General features: G+C 37.8%; 1 protein-coding gene across 1 annotated transcript in view; it reads right to left on the bottom strand.

Annotated features, from left to right (window-relative positions):
- The window catches only part of LOC120533005 (E3 ubiquitin-protein ligase UHRF2-like), a 161910-nt gene that overhangs the window by 75876 nt on the left and 68035 nt on the right, over positions 1-17999 (bottom strand). Inside the window, exons 4-7 of the mRNA XM_039759592.1 lie at positions 11778-11996; positions 10095-10204; positions 6077-6263; positions 5121-5244 (exon numbers count right to left, since the gene is read on the bottom strand). Of these exons, the coding sequence (XP_039615526.1) occupies positions 5121-5244; positions 6077-6263; positions 10095-10204; positions 11778-11996 (640 nt within the window). The remainder of the gene's footprint in view (positions 1-5120; positions 5245-6076; positions 6264-10094; positions 10205-11777; positions 11997-17999) is intronic.

Below are 17999 nucleotides of genomic sequence, written 5' to 3'. Positions count from 1 at the left end.
CATTTATCCCGGCCAATACCCCCAAGCCGCCAGGTGGAGCCCTCCTTGCAGCATGGAGGTCCCCAGAAGACCAGCAGGGCATCATCGACAATGGAGTTTTTATGCAAAGCCCTGCTGGATGCCGTGGGGGCCACAGGAGGGAGCTGCAGGGAGGACCGAGGGCTTCTTCGTGCCCTGTGACCTGGAGGTTCGTCATAGGAAGAGCGACGGACTTCCGGGTTGAAGAAAAGGACTGTTTACCCTGACCCGGAAGGAATAAGGACTTGTGGACTGTTGGGCAGAAAAACCTCCGGGTCAGGGAGTATAAAAGGACTATGGGAACTCCCAGACAATGAGCTGAGCTGGGTGGAAGGGTGGCAATGCATCTGGGAGCTGGAGGATTGGTTATTTGTTATTATTGTGATTTATATGAGTATTGTGGTGAAGAGTGTGCTTTGTGCACTGTGGAAGAAAAATAAAGTCAACATTTGGACTTTTACCTGGTGTCTGGAGTCGTGGACAGGGGTTCAAGGGAGCGAGAGTGCCCCCTATCGTTCGCACCTGCCTGATCTGAATCTGAGCAGTCAATTGTTACTGGATTTGTGCCAATTATGAATTGTCTATAAAGAACACAAGACTTTTCTCAAATCTGCCTGGCACCAATATAATCATATGATACAAGGCCTAAATGTTCTGCACACTAGATGAAATTATCATTACTTGGTGATGAGCTGGCTGAGATAAACGGAGCAACCACTGGACAAACCACAAATACCCAAAAGTGTGTTAAGGCTATGCTGAAAATAGAACTATCATCTCAGGAAGAGCTTCTCCTGCATATCAGAAGACGAAAATGACAGGGAGTCTAAAACAACAAGGCTGAAGACATCAGTAGTGCAGGCAGGTACATGGGGCTGTGGCCAAAAGATTGTTGTTGCCTTTCGCAGACACTACTTTGGGACTCCTGAATAAACAGCGCTATAAGAAAAAAGGTCTTCTGTGCATGTTAACAGGAGAGTTTACAGATTTGACTAAGAGAGCCATCATACCTAAAGGGCAAGTGCTGCATCAGTGGAGAAAGCAAATTCCAGTGGCTCAATGGAGTTTGACACATATAGAGCATGAGAACAGTTTGAGTACTGGAGGGAAACAGTTGACATCAAATTGAATTTTTGACAAGAAAAAAGGTGCAATATGAGGAACTCCTATACCCAGTGTACACAGCCTTGTCTGAGGGAGCAGCACCAGAAACATTGTTTACGGATATGTGCATTTTATCTGGCTACGATTACTGTGGTGATTATACAGCTCCACTGTGACACAACCAAAGGTGTGGATTAGATCTAACCAGAAATGCTAAAGCCAAATATAATGGTTTGTGGTTTCTAAAAAAGCTTATTATACATAGTATAAAGTATGATACCATGATACCTAGTGGAAAGTTCTGCAAGAACAATGACTATTTGGCTATGGCTATATGCCATTCAGTGCCTGCATTTACAGAGTGCCCGGTGTACAGTAACCGGCTTGTGAACCTAAGAGTTATAATTGTGGTTTTTGCAAATAATGTGGTTCTCCTGCAATTAGCAGAGCAGATCAGATCAGAGCTTTGGACTGTAAACTTGATGGCATGGTGGGGTTGAACAGTGGGGTTGGTTTTATTCAGTTAAAGGGTGAGGAACTCTATCAAAAAAGGACTTTTAAATAAAATAAAAAAAAAAAAAAAGGCACAGTATTACTTAGTGTTGATCAGCGAATTTCAATAAAGTGTTACTTGCAGTGAATTTGCTGCATTCACATTTGTTCTTGTTTATCAAATTTACTGATAGTTCTCCTAAACCGCCAAATTATTTTCTCAAGCACACCATAATGCTTTGTGAGGCCAGCACAACATCACCCGGAACTGTAACAGCCAACACTGGATGGGACCACCTTCCAGGTATATAATGCTGATCATTTGCATGACAGACTCTGTGGCTCTTAGTTAGTGGTAGAACAAATAAGTAAATAATGCAAGTTCTCAAAATTTTATTTTTATGAAACATCCATCCATCCTCTTCTGCTTATCCGGGGTCGGGTCGCGGGGGCAGTAGCTTGAGCAGAGAGGCCCAGCCTTCCCTCTCCCCGGCCACTTCTTCCAACTCTTCCGGGAGAATCCCAAGGCGTTCCCAGGCCAGCCAGGAGACATAGTCCCTCCAGCGTGTCCTTGGTCTTCCACGGGGCCTCCTCCCGGTTGGACGTGCCCGGAACACCTCACTAGGGAGGCATCCAGGAGGCATCCTGATCAGATGCCCAAGCCACTTCATCTGACTCCTCTCGATGCGGAGGAGTAGTGGCTCTACTCTGAGCCCCTCCCGGATGACTGAGCTTCTCACCCTATCTTTAAGGGAAAGCCCAGACACCCTGCAGAGGAAAATCATTTCAGCCGCTTGTATTCGCGATTTCGTTCTTTTAGTCACTACCCATAGCTCATGACCATAGGTGAGGGTAGGAACATAGATCGACTGGTAAATTGAGAGCTTCGCCTTACGGCTCAGGCTCTTTTTTCACCACGACAGACCGATGCAGAGCCCGCATCACTGCGGATGCTGCACCGATCCGCCTGTCGATCTCACGGTCCATTCTTCTCTCACTCGTGAACAAGACCCCGAGATACTTAAACTCCTCCACTTTTATGAAACATACAGCATAAATAACATGTTATCTCTGCTTGTTGCCAAATGTGCAGGTCGGTCTTCAAGCTTCAAGTCAGTATAAAAAAAAGGAGGCATGTGCCCTACGGATGCATAATTAGCCATGTGGAGATGAAAAACATACCTTGAATGAGTCCGACACCCCCCATTCCCCCAAAATACAGGAGACTCTATGAAATAATAACAAAAGATATATTACTATTTAGAAGACATTTCTATCTTTTTGATAGAAAAAAAAGTGCAAAACATCAGCACAGACAGTATGAAGAGCTTTCAGCGCGACTTCAAAAATTAGAACAATCGCACAGCAATCAATCATGACACACCACTTTGAATTTTCTGCCTTTAAAAGACCTACTTAGATTTTTTTTACTTTTGACTATGATTTCGGATTGCGCATCTCTGACTGTGTTCTTTCTTCTTTGACCTCACTGAGACATGGTGGTGGAGTGGTTGGCATCACTGTCGCATAGTTCAGGTCACTTTTATGGCCACAATAATGAGTCCAGTAAAGTTGGCAGACATTTCCCTAACCCTCAGTTGACACTTTAAAGATGACTGCACAATTATAATTCAGTCAAATCTAGTTCAACTAGTCCTTCCCTATTTACTTTAATGCATTTTGCGGAGTTCTCTGAACTCAAGGTGAAGTGAACACCATGGAATTCACTCATCACTACTACTTAATGAAGCTAGATTCAGTAATGCAATTGATCAAGCCATAGGTACAGTGGTAGTAGTTGTATTAATATTATACTAGTTTACCAGTCAGACTGTATCACCATCCTCAAATATGAATGCAACTGGATTCACTCCATGGAATTAGGTGGAAAGTGCCATAATATAAGAAAACCAGAGTAAAAAAGCAACTTCCAAAAATAAGGGGAGGTAGTTTAGTTACTTTAAACATGCAGTTAGTAGAAACACTTTGGCACCTTTAAAGAGAGTGGGAAGTATGTGTACTAGTCACTGTATACCTGGAGAAAACCTAGGACATGGTGGAGAGACTATACGTCTCAACTGGCTTGTGCCTCATTAATAATCCGCTTGAAGCAACTGGGTGAAAACTACAAGGGACAGCATGAGCTGGTCAGTCCAGCTCAGAATGTTGCCACTGTGACTCAGGAAAAATAAAATTAAAATGATGACATAATTAACTGTGAATACTTGGCATGTTAAGGTATTTTGAAGTACAACGTAATAACTTTGAAAGTCCCACCCAGAAATGAACAGGTGAACATTATTTCACTGACATCACAGAAGCAAGTAAGCCTGGCTACTCTAACTAGGTAGGGCCATCTTAACAGCATTATAGGCCCCTGGGCAAAGCAGTGCACTGGGGCCCCTACCTACACAATCACTCAGCAAGTCACAACATACATAGATAAGCTTGGTGGCCCCTAAACTTGTGGGACCCCCGGGCAACTGCCCAGGGTGCCCATGTGTTAAGATAGCCCTGCATCTAGCCAAGTAAGCCTAGAACTCAGTTTTGGAAATCTGCTAAGCTCTACTCTAATATGTGAAAGAAAACAGAAACCAGTTCTTAAATGGGGACCAGCGCATCATCACTTACACTCACGGCACATGCACTCAGACCAACTGCTACATGCAGAGATGGAAAATCTGTATTTGTTAAATACTGTATATATTATGTTTCTTATTGTTCTTTGCCAAAGGATTTCTGCTAAAGGTGTAGTACCACACAAGTCAACTGGACCTGCTCACAGCCCTTTTCTTAGAAAACGCACTTGCTTTTATTCGTTAAGAATAATGAAAACTACTACTGTATATATTAAAGTTGAGTTGTGAAAATTGCTTAATGAAAAGAAACATATAAAACAGAATTGTAAAATAAATACATACTATAGGGTATGATATAAAATATTTGACAGCTAGTAAAACACAAAAAAAGTATACAGATATAAACAAAACAGCCAATACAATATATGAAGAACCTTATCTATTTTTAGAGAAAATATTTTCTGCTTTAAAAAAAAAAAAAAAAATTAAATGGGTCTTTGGTGTGCCCTCACTACTTACTTCTCATTACTCAAGCTGCTTATTGCTATTGACCAAAAGCAGTAAATGAATGAGAAATCCTTCATTCCATTAGCATACTATAGCACAGATTCACATTTTGTTTTATGCCAATTATTATTAATTTGGAAAAGTATTCAAATTAAATACTACAAAATTAAGTCATTAGTTAAACTGATTATTAAAAGGACTTTAACTTCTGGATACATTCCATTTTTGGCTGTTAACTGTTTAACAACCAGATTTGTTCATGTTTTAAAAACTAAAACAGACTGAAGTAATAGTTGGACTAAATTAGAAAAGCAAACATTAAAAAAAACAATGATTTAAGTCATCAGTGAGAGGTTCAAATGTCTAGTTATGAGTAGCCATTTTTATAAACAAACTGAATGAGCTTGTACCAATACTAACCTTGCCCCAGTCCCTCTGGCTTTCAGTGTGTGCAGATGGCATCTTGGCTTTCTTTTTACTTTGTTTTAGCTTTTCTCCAGCTTTTACAACCTCATTTGTATCATTTTTACAAGTAGGACAATACCTGGAAATAATTGCATGAGAAATGTAATTAAAAAGCAAGTATTATTTTCTAAGCATGAAACTGTCCAGTCATTGACAAGACGCTAAAATGAATACTATTATATTAATAATAACCACAACTATTAATAAGCATAATGATTTGCAATAAGTGTATCATCATTGCAAGAGAAAATATTTATGTACATATACAAATAAAATTTAATAACAGTCATCAGCATATGAATTATGTGCAATTGATTATTTTTGTATGTAGTGTATGCACACAATAGCAATGCCTTAGCTTTAATAGAGGCTTTTGAATTTAGCATCTAGGTTATCAATGAAGTAAATCTCAGTAATTTAATAATGACTGTCATAAATGTTGACACACTGGCAAGGAGTCTCAAGCAATCAACTATTGTTGAATGTTTGAAGAACACAGCTTTGCACAAATTATGACACCATAGAAAAAAATGTTACAAATTGGTTTAAAAACCGAGATTAGAAAATCAAAAATAACCTGGCCATGCAGATTTAAGTTACACAATGAAAATAAAATCATAACACTGACTATTAATACAAAATGTTAACAAGTCAATTTTGTTTTACTCTAGTACCATTACTATCCCTGTAATACCTTCAGATTTTAGAATACTTTAGTTAACCTTTTAGCATCTTCTTAGTCATAAAAAGAAAAAGTACTTCAGTTATTAATTCCTTTAAATGTTTGTTTCGTGGTAGTCACTCAGTACATATGTCTTTAAATAAGCATGAAATTATGTTGGGACTCAGTATAGCAAAGTATAATTCTACTTAAAAACTGATTCTTTCCTGCTTGAATCTGAGATCCTTACCAATCCTCATCCTCTGGAATCCTAGAAAGCGGTGGATTCAGACAGTATATATGAAAAGCCATGTTGCACTCATCACACAAGAGCTGCATGTGAGCATCCTGCTTTCCCCCACATACACAGCATGAACAGAAACGACACTCTGCATCAGGATCTGCCTTGCAGTGCTTACACTCTGGACCACTTTTTCCTGGCCAAGAAAAAAAATAGGAATATTTACTTTGTATAAAAGCAGTTTAAGTAAAAATAACCTACTCAAAACAAATAAAAAGGAAGATTAAAAAAATCCACATACAGAATTAGTTATTGTTGTACACTATTGCTCTGTGTTGTCAAAAGTATAGTATTTATGTGCCTCAGAGATCTATTCAATGTTGGGCAACTAAAATATGTCTGTTTGTAGAATTAGAATTCAAGCAGTTCAAACACAATGGAATAAAAAAAAAACAGTGATTAAGCACACTGCTCATTCGGTTGTACATTCTAAAATGAAGAAATCATATCTTTTATATATTTTTAATAAAGAAATTTTTTAATTGAGTATATTGGATCTAAACCCAAACATTCAAAATTCAGTGAACAAGCAACCATATCATATTCAAAATATTTTTCTTCATCTAAAAGGTAGAAATAAAGCTGATGACTGTTGCTACTGATATATATGAAGAGGTTTTATCACTAAACATAATAAATATTATATTCAGATTTTTAGCTTCACTGGTATAAAACCATCATCAAACAAATGGGCAATGCAAGACTAATATCTTACTTCAGAAAAATGTGACAAGCCTTAATGTCTAGCATGTTAATAAGTACACTCATTTCAGAAGACAATAAACATCCCTTTTACTATGAACTGCTATGGATATTTTCAGGCAATCAGCACTTTCTAGAACTATCCAAAATGACAATGTGAGATTTCACTTTTGTTAAATTCTCCCTGAATGTTTAATTTACTTTTATTATTAATTATTTGTTAAGCAAAGGTGCACATTAGAGTGTACTTTAGTGTTGTACTAAAAGTTTGACTTGAGGATCAATACTACCTTTAGGAGTTCAATACAAATGACTGACAGACCTATCACCAGTCATGTCACTTCCGGTTTCTAGCTGCCTCTTTAACTTCCCAGCTCTTAAAACCAACTTCTCCATCGTCTTGAGGCAGTCAATTTTTAACTTGCATCTAATGAATACTTCTCACACTTATTTCCTGTTTGCATTGTACTTTGTAACATCTTGCATTTAGATGGGGATCAATTTGGTGCCCCAAACCTTCATAAGCTTTCTGTTCTTACAATATTATATATGAATGAGAAAGACAGCTTAAGTGCTCTAGTAAATGAAATTACCCGCTGAGCCAGGGGTTGGCACTGTTCTCTGATTCGTTCTATCTTTCTTCCTCTGGATACCGGGTGATCGACGACGCCTATCATTATTGATGACATCTCCGATTTACATCCACCTGGACCCACCCCTTCCTACATTATTCCTTCATAAACTGGAAAACCATGCAGTTATCTACTTTGGTTTTATTTGGACTTGTGCCTGTAAAGACATCACCACAACCAATTGTGTGTTTGATCTACTCAAAACTGTCAGATTATACCTGATTACCAAGGTGGTACCCCAACTCTATCTGTATTCTTTGTGTCAATTTACAATATATACTATAGATCAACCTGAAGACTAGCCATATACACAGAGTTAGCCGCTCATTTATAAACTTGTTTAAATTTTTACCTCCTTGCAGCAAGAGCACCCAGAAAAGGCAACTGCTCCCTGCTACCAAAAATTGAACAGTTCTATTCCTAACCATTTAATTCTGAGGATGAACACAAATTTAATCTCTGGATCATTTCTAACTACTTCATATGGTAAAAACAGTTGTAAGTCACAGCTCTCAAGGAAAGCACAAACAAGTATTTTATTTCTGAACTAATTCATTAGTGGGATAAAAATACCTTTTTGCCTTGAAAGAGCAGTAACATTTTCTTGCTTAATTAAATGGAACCATGCAGACTTTTTTAAGTAGCTGACAAGATTCCTGCAATCTGTTGCCAAAATTAAAATTAGACTATTTACACACTATCTGTTAGACTAAATGCTTACAGAACAGTGAGTTACCTATAATAATTATTTGACAAAGAAAAAGGTACTAAGCTCAGCTGTCTAAAAACATGGACTGCACATGCTGGAGATATGAGAGATCCCTCATGGATTTTTAGTTGACTCAACTCTGCTGTGTTTAGTAAGGCATGGGAAAAGTTAAATCATGCCCGAATCCACCCCTTGGATTTTTGGTTGTACAGGGAAGGTTCACTTGCTAAAAGTCAACTGTAGCCAACAATACCCATTTTGTGGAAATATACCTCAGAACATGGTGCACATTTTACATTTTGATTACCCAAGACTGCTAGTCAAAACATAGTTATCTAGGAGGATGGGATAAATCTTCATCACAATGTAACCAGTTACTAGTTTCAACAAGTTTTCCACACAAAAGTTGCTGGCCAATACCAGTATAGTAGTCAGCTATATAACCAGGAGCTGGCTGTTCAGAAAACCCTGGTAATAGATTTATTTTTCCTGAAGAAACAGATATGACACCTGGTGGAATGTTTTAGGTACCAGCCTTTCCTCACTGACTTGAATAAACATACACATGACTGAAAGACTACATTTTATTAATATTTTTGGTGAAAATTCGGCTAGATAGCCATCTGGAGCTAAAGCTCTCCTGTTCTGAAGGGTGTTAAAAGCATCAGATTTTTCTGAAAGTTTCAAAGGTCTATCCAGTTTAAACATGACGTCTAAAGTTGAAGGATTGTCAATTTTTTTCAAAATATGTTTAATTTTCACTTTAATTATATTTCAATGTGCAAACGGTTTAGAAATAACCCTTAAATGTATCAATCATCGCTCTATGTTCATGAAATTGTGATCTCTTATGATGATGCTCCAAACTTGTTTTTTTGTTAAGCCTTTCCTCAACTTTAATATAAGAACGGGATAATTTAAGTAACAGTTACTACATTTGTCTTGTGGTGAAACATATATACTCGATAAATACCGTTTTGAAGAGCTTAGACATAGACCATCTTAACCATCAATTCTAAATGTGATATAATATAAACTAGGAAGATAATATAATTTAGGAGACAAAAAAGTACCTGTACCCGTTAGATATTTGTTTTTTGGCAGATCTCTTCAAAGATATTGTGGTTTACATAGAAACCTCAATTTAAGTAGAGATAAAATAAATACAATATTCCTTTATTTACAATAAGGAATTAGGTTGACAATTATGAGTTGAACTGGTAAAGCCTGATATCAAGTTCCAAATTAGTATGGACAGAAATAACAACAGAGCCATATTTGCAACATAAGACAATTCATTATTAAAATAGAAGTAGTCCATTCATGAGAAACTATGATGTAGCGAAGAGAGGAATAAAAAGGCTATCACTATGAATATGGTTGGACCATCCATGGGTCCAACAGTTTGTGAATATTTAAAAAAAAAACAATTATTCAACCAGGTTTAGCTAATGCAGCTGTAAGAGAAGAGAAGTAATACCTTGTCAAAATCTCTGTTCACTGTAAGTTTCCACATACTGGTGGGGGATTTGGAAAATCATTAGCTATGTGTTACTTATCAACTTGATTAAGGACATAAAAACTTTGGCGATTTCTAGGTTAGTTTCAGTCAAAATTCCCACTATGAGATTGTATTGACATTCTGAAATTACTTCAGCCTATTGCTCTACTTTTACTGTCAACATTGTAGTGAAATACTTCTCAATTCTGAATTTGCATTTTACAGATTTACAAATTTAATTAAGCATATGCAATTAGTCCAAAAATCATTTTCCAAACAACTTTCCCAACATTTTAGGCATGGCCTAAAGACACTGCAAAGAGTTCTCTGTTTATAACTTATACAAAATAATATATCAAGGACTATGGTTATTTACTGTAAACATTGTCTTTTATTGTATTTAAAATTTAAATTATACAGTACTTTTAAATTGCCCATCTGCAGCAGTCAACGGAGCTGCTCCTGGTTTCTCTACTTTGTATATTTCTTCATAAAAGATTATCTTGCAATCATTGATAACGTCTTCTGGGCCACTGTATTAAAAAAAAAAAATCTAGTATCAATATTAGAATATTTGAAAAATACTACATATACAGTGCATATAATTTTGACTTCAGTAGATAAAATAATTTGAGATGGACTTGCAAAATAATTGATTAAAAATTACAAGGTAATTTAATATTTCTTTTCACGGTTATGTTGATGATACACATGTTTATATTGCTGTTTATAACTCTACAATTAATTGCCTGCACAATTGCCTTTTTGAACTAAGATCCTGGATGGCCGACAATTTTCTGGATATCAATCAAAATAAAATGGAAGTGCTGATAGCTGGTCCTTCAGCCAAAGCTCAAAATGGTTTCAAACTTTGGCTCTTTCAATGACTTATCCAAACCTCAAGTCCGTTAACTTGGTGTCATTTTTGACAGTAACCTCTCTTTTGAGAAACAGATTAACTCTGCAGTTAAGAGTTACTTTCTCCAGCTTGTCTTTTAGCGAAGGTCAAACATTTTTTTTTTTTTATCTCCTAGGGATCTTGAGAAAGCTGCTTGTGCTTTTTTATGTTTTCTTGGCTTGAATACTGCAACTTGTTACATTCTGGTATCAGAATACTGCTGCACATTTTTTTAGTTGGGCCAAGAAGGTTTGATTCTGTGTTTCTTGAATATTAGCTTCTTTACACTGGCTGCCAGTTAGTTTCAGAATTGACTTTAAAATTTTGTTGCTAATATTTAAATCATTACACGAGTATGCTCCTGCCCATTTATCTGAATTGTGTGTTGTACACCAGCCATCCAGAGAAGTTGGATCTACCAGTCAGTTTTCTCTTATGGCCCATCAAACTAAGCAGCAACTTGTCTGTGGAACTCTTTTTCTCATTATATTAAGGAGTCACTTTCAAATGAACTGTTTAAAACCTGTTTGAACCAGACTGAAGACTCATTTTTACTATCTAGCTTTCATTGACCTTCACTGATACTGATCTTTCTTTTCTTTAACTTCACTGCTGGCTGTATTTCATTTTATAGTATTTTATTTCTATTCATTTTATTTATGTTCATTGTATGTTTTAATGTAAAGCACTTTGGGTACAGCATTACTGATTTTGTTTTAAATGTGCTCTATAAATAAATTCCATCCATCCATTATCCAACCCGCTATATCCTAACTACAGGGTCACGGGGGTCTGCTGGAGCCAATCCCAGCCAACACAGGGTGCAAGGCAGGAAACAAACCCTGGGCAGGGTGCCAGTACACGGCAGTATAAATAAATTGATATTGAAAATCCTTAGAGTTTAACAATTCTGAAATCTGAGCAGGACCATCTGGCGAAAAACACAAAATTCTATAAAAGAGAACAAATATCTCCCAAGAGTTACTTTGGGATGCACGGTGTTATTCTTCCCTAAACAGGTTGTTTTTGCAATTTGGTATCCAGGACTTCACAGTGTTCCAAAAGCAGGCAACAATTTCTATCGGTTGCAGGTATTAATGAGATACTGTAAATGCTGTATACTATTTAAATTAATTAGGGCCAGAAAAAAAGAGGCTAGCATTAATGAGATACATTATTACCTATTAATGAACAAGAAATATTCTTACCCTAAAAATAGTTTCACTCTCACTTCTTTGTTTGTCCGTGAGATTTCCTTCAAAGAAGTGATCTCTGCATCAAACCAAAAGCCTCGCTCTTCTGGTACCTCAATGTTGTAGTTCACCATAACAGTGAGACCAACCCGTAAGCGGTCCCATTTCAATATGGTTCTTGCACGAGGCCGGACATCTTCAGTACACATTTCAACAATACCACTTTCAGGATAGCTAAAAGAAAAGAAAATTAAAGTTTAATAAAAGATAACCTTTCATCACTTTTTAAAATTAGATAAAAAAATAAAAGATGAGGAGAAAAGCTTGATCCATATAGAGTACTCAACATACTGTTCTTTGCAAAACCAAAGAATATTTCCCACATAGTTAAAGTCGAATTATTTTTTACTATAAGTGCAAATACAATTTAAATGAGATATAAAATATCAATAAACTCCCAATTAATTGATTATGTCAATTTCAAATACTAAATATAAAAATAATAAAACTAGCTTCATCCATCCATCCATTTTCTAACCCGCTGAATGCGAACACAGGGTCACGGGGGTCTGCTGGAGCCAATCCCAGCCAACACAGGGCACAAGGCAGGAACCAATCCTGGGCAGGGTGCCAACCCACCGCAGAAACTACCTACATACAGTATGTTTTGAAATACACTCCATTTGTATTGGAAGTCTGATAGTGCTTTGAAATGTCTTTTGATCACAAGTTCTTTACAAACTAGAAGCATTAATAAATTGATTTATACACACACACACACACACACACACACTTGCACATGCACTCACACACAAACACGTAACTTGTGTCAAACTAAGAAAAGACCCCCAAGGAACAGAGAATAATAAGCAGCTGTTTATTTATTAGGCTGTTTGCAACTAAACAGGTGATGATTAAAAAAAAAATCTTTCTCTGCAGTCCTACCATAGGAAGGAACTTAAAACACAATGCCAAAATTTCAACATATATTTATGGAGCATATTTGACAGCAAAATGTGTGTGCTGGATTTAAACTTCACAATCTTCAACAAAAGAATGCAGTACACTCCAGGCACTTATTAAATTATTATTATTTAATCGGTCCAGTAAATGATGAATCTTAACCATCTGTTGATTCAGATACTTCCCGTCAGTATTGGTTGGATTCAATAGACTGCAACCTCCTTGGCTTTAACCCCAATCATCTCTCATGTTCAGAATTCAATGTGAAAAGGATTCATTTCAAGTAGGACTTGGGTTAACTGATTTTGTTGAGATATAGTGCATTAGGCCTGAATAATGCTCAGGACAGTATTCTGTTGTCATCTTGAATGAAACAACACAATACTGCCCAAAAAAATAATAAAAAAAAAAAAATAAAAAAAAAAGAACAAAACAGTATTTTTCTATGCATCCTGACACTCTATGGTAACTCATCAATATTCACAAGAGTAAAACTGACAATTTCTGCACTGTACAATCAAACCATCTGGTGAATCTGGTCCTGTCACCATGATGCAAGTAGCTTTATAACAAAAAAGCAAAATAACTGTGATCAAGTAGAACAACAAGAATGACGTCAGCCCTCAAGCACTGTTCATAATGCAGGAATTGTTAATGTTCATGTCAGGGGAAATGTGGAAGTCACCAAGTCTGGCACTGTAGTAGCCTAAAATAACACAGTCGGCACATTAACCATGTACAGTAATCAGGCACTGACATCCAACCCTTTCATGCAAAAATAGCAGAAAAAAATAAGTGCACAAAGAAATACACACGCAGTGTGGTGTAGTGGTTAAGAATTTGGACTTCAAACTCTGAGGCTGTGGGTTCAAATCCCAGTACTGACACTGTGTGACCATGAGCAAGTCACTTGACCTGCCTCTGCTTCAGCCCGAAAACCAAAAAAAGAAATGTAACTAATTATATCATAAAGTAATGGATAAAGAGGTCAGACAAATAAGTAAATGTAATATAAAATGTCCGGATTGCAACATTTGGCCATGTGTTGGTGATTGTTTCAAAATATATTACACAAAGAACATGTGAACATGGTAAAGTGTGGTCCGTGGCCGATTGGCGCCTTTTAAATAATCGACAGACTTGCGTCTGCAGGTGGGTCTCCGTGTGAGAAGCAGAAGCAAACAGCCCTGCACTTAGTGCACAGGTGCAGGATCACCCGCAACCCTAGTTGATGCCAGGAGCTGCTAACTGCCACAGCTGTGCCATGTCCCCATTATAAATAGGGAAGTGCAAGTGTGTGAGGGAAGAAAGGAAAAAGAAAAAGAGAAGAGAATGGAGGTTAAAAGGAAAGAGAGAGCAGAAAGCAGGAGGCAGAAGAAGCCGGTATGAGCTAAAAACAGTAGGCTTGGGAGAGAGAAGGCAGGCAGCTGAGAAGACAGCCCCTGGAGAGGAGTGTGTGGCCGACACTCACAGGGGTGAATTGGGTCACTCCAGCTAAACAAGTCTGAGAAGCAGGAATGGGCAGGAGCATGAACAGCTCACCGCAGAAGACCGGGAAGGCAGCAGGCGTTGAGGAGGCTTGGGAAGAGAGAATGTAAGCGCTATGGACACTAGGGACCCAAGCCTAGGGCTGGAGATGGAGCCATACCATAGCCATGGGACAGCAGGGACCCGGACCGGGGGAAGGACAGCTATACCTGTTAGGGTGACTCTTCTGCTGCAAGGCTCATATGGGATAAACAGAGAAGCTGCCAATTAAAGTAACAATGCAGTGGGCTTTTAGAAAGGACAACTTTCTTCCAGTTGGTGCCAACTTTGTTTTAATGGATTTATTTATTCTGATTTTAACCTCCACTACATCTTTCTGGATTGGATTATTTGGATTGGATTTATTTACTGATTCTTGAAGCACTGCACTTTTTGGACACTTGTTTTGTTTAAAAAAGCACTGAGAAATTTGCACCTTCCCCTTGCTTCATGTGATGTCCATCCCTCGGAAACGTCATTAACAGTGGTGGGTTCAAGAAGCTTCCGGTGGCACCTGATAGTATGGAGAAGTCCGCACCATCAGAGTGCCAAATCTGCATCAGTACAGCAGTGGACACTAGATATACCTTTCCTACTGTATATATGTTGACATTTTGGTATTCACATGCTTCTGCTACACACAACATTTTTTTCTTGTTGAAAAAGTTCGTTTTTGGCTTGTTTTTGGTAATTGTATTATATGTTATACTAACGAAGAGATAAGCAAAAACTCTCATATGGGTGGGGAGGGTGACTGGTTAAAAATGCTGTATCGTGTCTTAGTTGTAACCAGTATCCAAGCTTCAAGAACAAATGCTAGCATAAAATAAACTGCACAAACTACAATACACAATGACATCACTTAGCAGTCAATGGATTGGTCCTCTCCTCACATAAGAGCTTTATTATTATATCATCTGTGGTTTATATTTTTCATAGTACATAAACCTCCAGTACACTATGACATTTTAACTACATACTGTATATGTAATTGTTATACACTTAAACACAGCTTTACTTTTATGTATAGAAATGAAAGAACAACACGTTTCTGGAATAATTTCACTGTGGAAAAGCAAGCCAGCTTTGTCCACCAATTGCTGTATAGGGATGTAATGTAAATAAAAAAATGTTTAAACATTTATCCAATTTGAGGTTGAAAAACCATTTCAAAAAAGCTCCACCCCCCATACTCTAATCCCAATCAAAATATGCTTTAAGAAGAAAATAAAATTTTAACAAAGACTCCTTGTTATATTGCAAGTCGAATGTATAAATAAGATTTGCACTACTGCAGTTTAATAGCAAAATGACCTCTGACAAATCCAGGAAAATTAGGTTTTGGAACCCTTCCTCTTCATTTTGCATGCTCCATGACAATGAATATTCATACACCAATAACTGCGTACTGCACGATAACGTGCAGTGAATACACTTGACTAGAGCATTCATACTCTTTCACTGTATGTTTAGCATTCATTTGCTTAGAGGTTGATGCGCTTGCTGCTTCCTGAGCAGCTCTTCTTTTCTCCACCCTAGCGGCCCGCTGCTTCTCTTCCTTCATAGGCATCTTTTCACGTTAAAACTAATTAAGTTAGTTTTTTGCAATTACTTAGTATGTTTTCTTTAATTTTTCACTTAAGTCTTCAATTTGCCTCAACAATGATTAAAGATATGAAGAGGTAGGGGAAGTGACCGCGAAGGTGGTAGGGAATGAGAACAGCACCCATACGCATGCGCTGCATGGCCGGCCTGCTGCGAGCTGCTAAGAGTTGATTCTACAATAAAATAAAAATAAAAATAAAAAGAGTAATAAATATCATCACCCCGAAAGCGGATAGTAGACGTCACGTAGTATATGTGTACTAAATTTCAAGTCAATAGGTGAAACGCTTTGCAAGCTACAGGTGATTTAAAATCCTGGACAGACAAACGAACAGCCACAGTAGCATATTATACAAGATGATTATCTTTCTGCACTGGCAGCAACTCCTTTTATATAACTGGTATAGCTGCAACTGTCAAACAGGGAACAAAAAAAGTACAGAGAAAGGGTACTTTGAGGACTAGCAAAATACCCGCGCTTCACAGCAGAGAAGTAGTGTGTTAAAGAAGTTATGAAAAAGAAAAGGAAACATTTTAAAAATAACGTAACATGATTGTCAATGTAATTGTTTTGTGACTGTTATGAGTGTTGCTGTCATCAAGGATTTGATTATCATTATTTCCTTCAATCAGGTTCGTATTTGGAGGACGTGTTGTGTTCAAGTTACATTCCGTGTTTGTCAACCGTTGTAAAGATAACAGGTTTCATTCATCGAAGTGTTCACTACCCAAATCGCTACTCGTGAATCTAAGATGTTTAGCAGGCATTCCCGGCATTAAGTTGTGGATTTGCCTGCAAATATTTAGCGGCAGTGTGTCTATGAACGTAATGTAAACTTAAGCTTTACACCTTGCTTTCCTATTGATATGTCTACAAAGGCTTGTTCAGCGTCAGAGGTTTGTTCCTTTCCTACTGCATCAATAAACAGCTCATCTTCCTCTTTATCTGAGACATCACACACTGCATGCACGGGTTTACCTTTCCCAGTCCTGCAAACTTTAGCAAAGTAGTTCAATTTACCACATTTTTTACACTGTCTTTCTTTACTTGGACATTGACTTTTTCCACCGTGTGCCTTGTTTCCGCAGTAGCTGAACATATGAATATGCGTGTATGCGTCACTCGCTTCTTATTCTTTTGCTGCCGTCTCAATTGTGTAATGCATTTTTTGTATAGCGTTTTTTGGAGCTCTTTGTTGTTGTCTGCATACTGCGTTCACAGTCAGTTCACGTGAGCCGCTCGGAGTACATGCATCGAAGGTTCTCAGCTGTGCTTGTGCTATCTCGTGCGATCTTGCGATGTCCATGGCTTTATTTAATGTTAGCTAAGACCCGGCACTTAAGTTTCTCTCGCACTTTTGCTGAGTTTGTGCCAAACACTATATTATCCCTGACCATCTCATCCTCGTTTGCATAAGCACAGTCCTTCACCAGCAATTTTAACTCCGTTACAAAGTGATCGAAAGTCTTGTTTATACCCTGCGTCCTCTCATTAAACTTGTATCTTGTGAATATCGTATTCGTCTTAGGCATGACAAACGCCAGCGGCAGCGTGTCTATGAACTTAATTTAAACTTAAGCTTTACACTGTGCTTTCCTATGGATATGTCCTCAAAGGCTTGTTCAGCTTCAGAGTTTTATTCCTCTCTTACTGCATCAATAAACAGCTTGTCTTTCTCTTTATCCGAGACATCACACACTGCATGCACAGGTTTACCTTTCCCAGTCCTGCAAACTATAGTGAAGTGGCTCAATTAACCACATTTTTTACACTGTCTTCCTTTAGCTGGAAATTGACTTTTTCCACCGTGTGCTTTGTTTCTGCAGTAGCTGAACTTAATATGCGTGTATGCGTCACTCGCTTCATATTCTTTTGCTGCCGTCTCAATTGTGTAATGCGTTTTTTGTTCAGCGCTCTTTGGAGCTCTTTGCTGTTGTCTATGTACTGCGTTCACAGTCAGTTCACGTGAGCCGCTCGGAGTACATGCATCAAAGGTTCTCAGCTGTGCTTGTGCTACCTTGTGCGATCTTGCGATGTCCACGGCTTTATTTAATGCTAGCTCAGATCCGACACTTAAAAGTTTCTCTCGCACTTTTGCTGAGTTTGTGCCAAACACTATTCTATCCCTGACCATCTGATCT

Source organism: Polypterus senegalus, chromosome 7 (assembly GCF_016835505.1).
Source record: "Polypterus senegalus isolate Bchr_013 chromosome 7, ASM1683550v1, whole genome shotgun sequence".
NCBI lineage: Eukaryota > Metazoa > Chordata > Cladistia > Polypteriformes > Polypteridae > Polypterus > Polypterus senegalus.
This window is presented reverse-complemented; position numbering and strand designations above follow the sequence as displayed.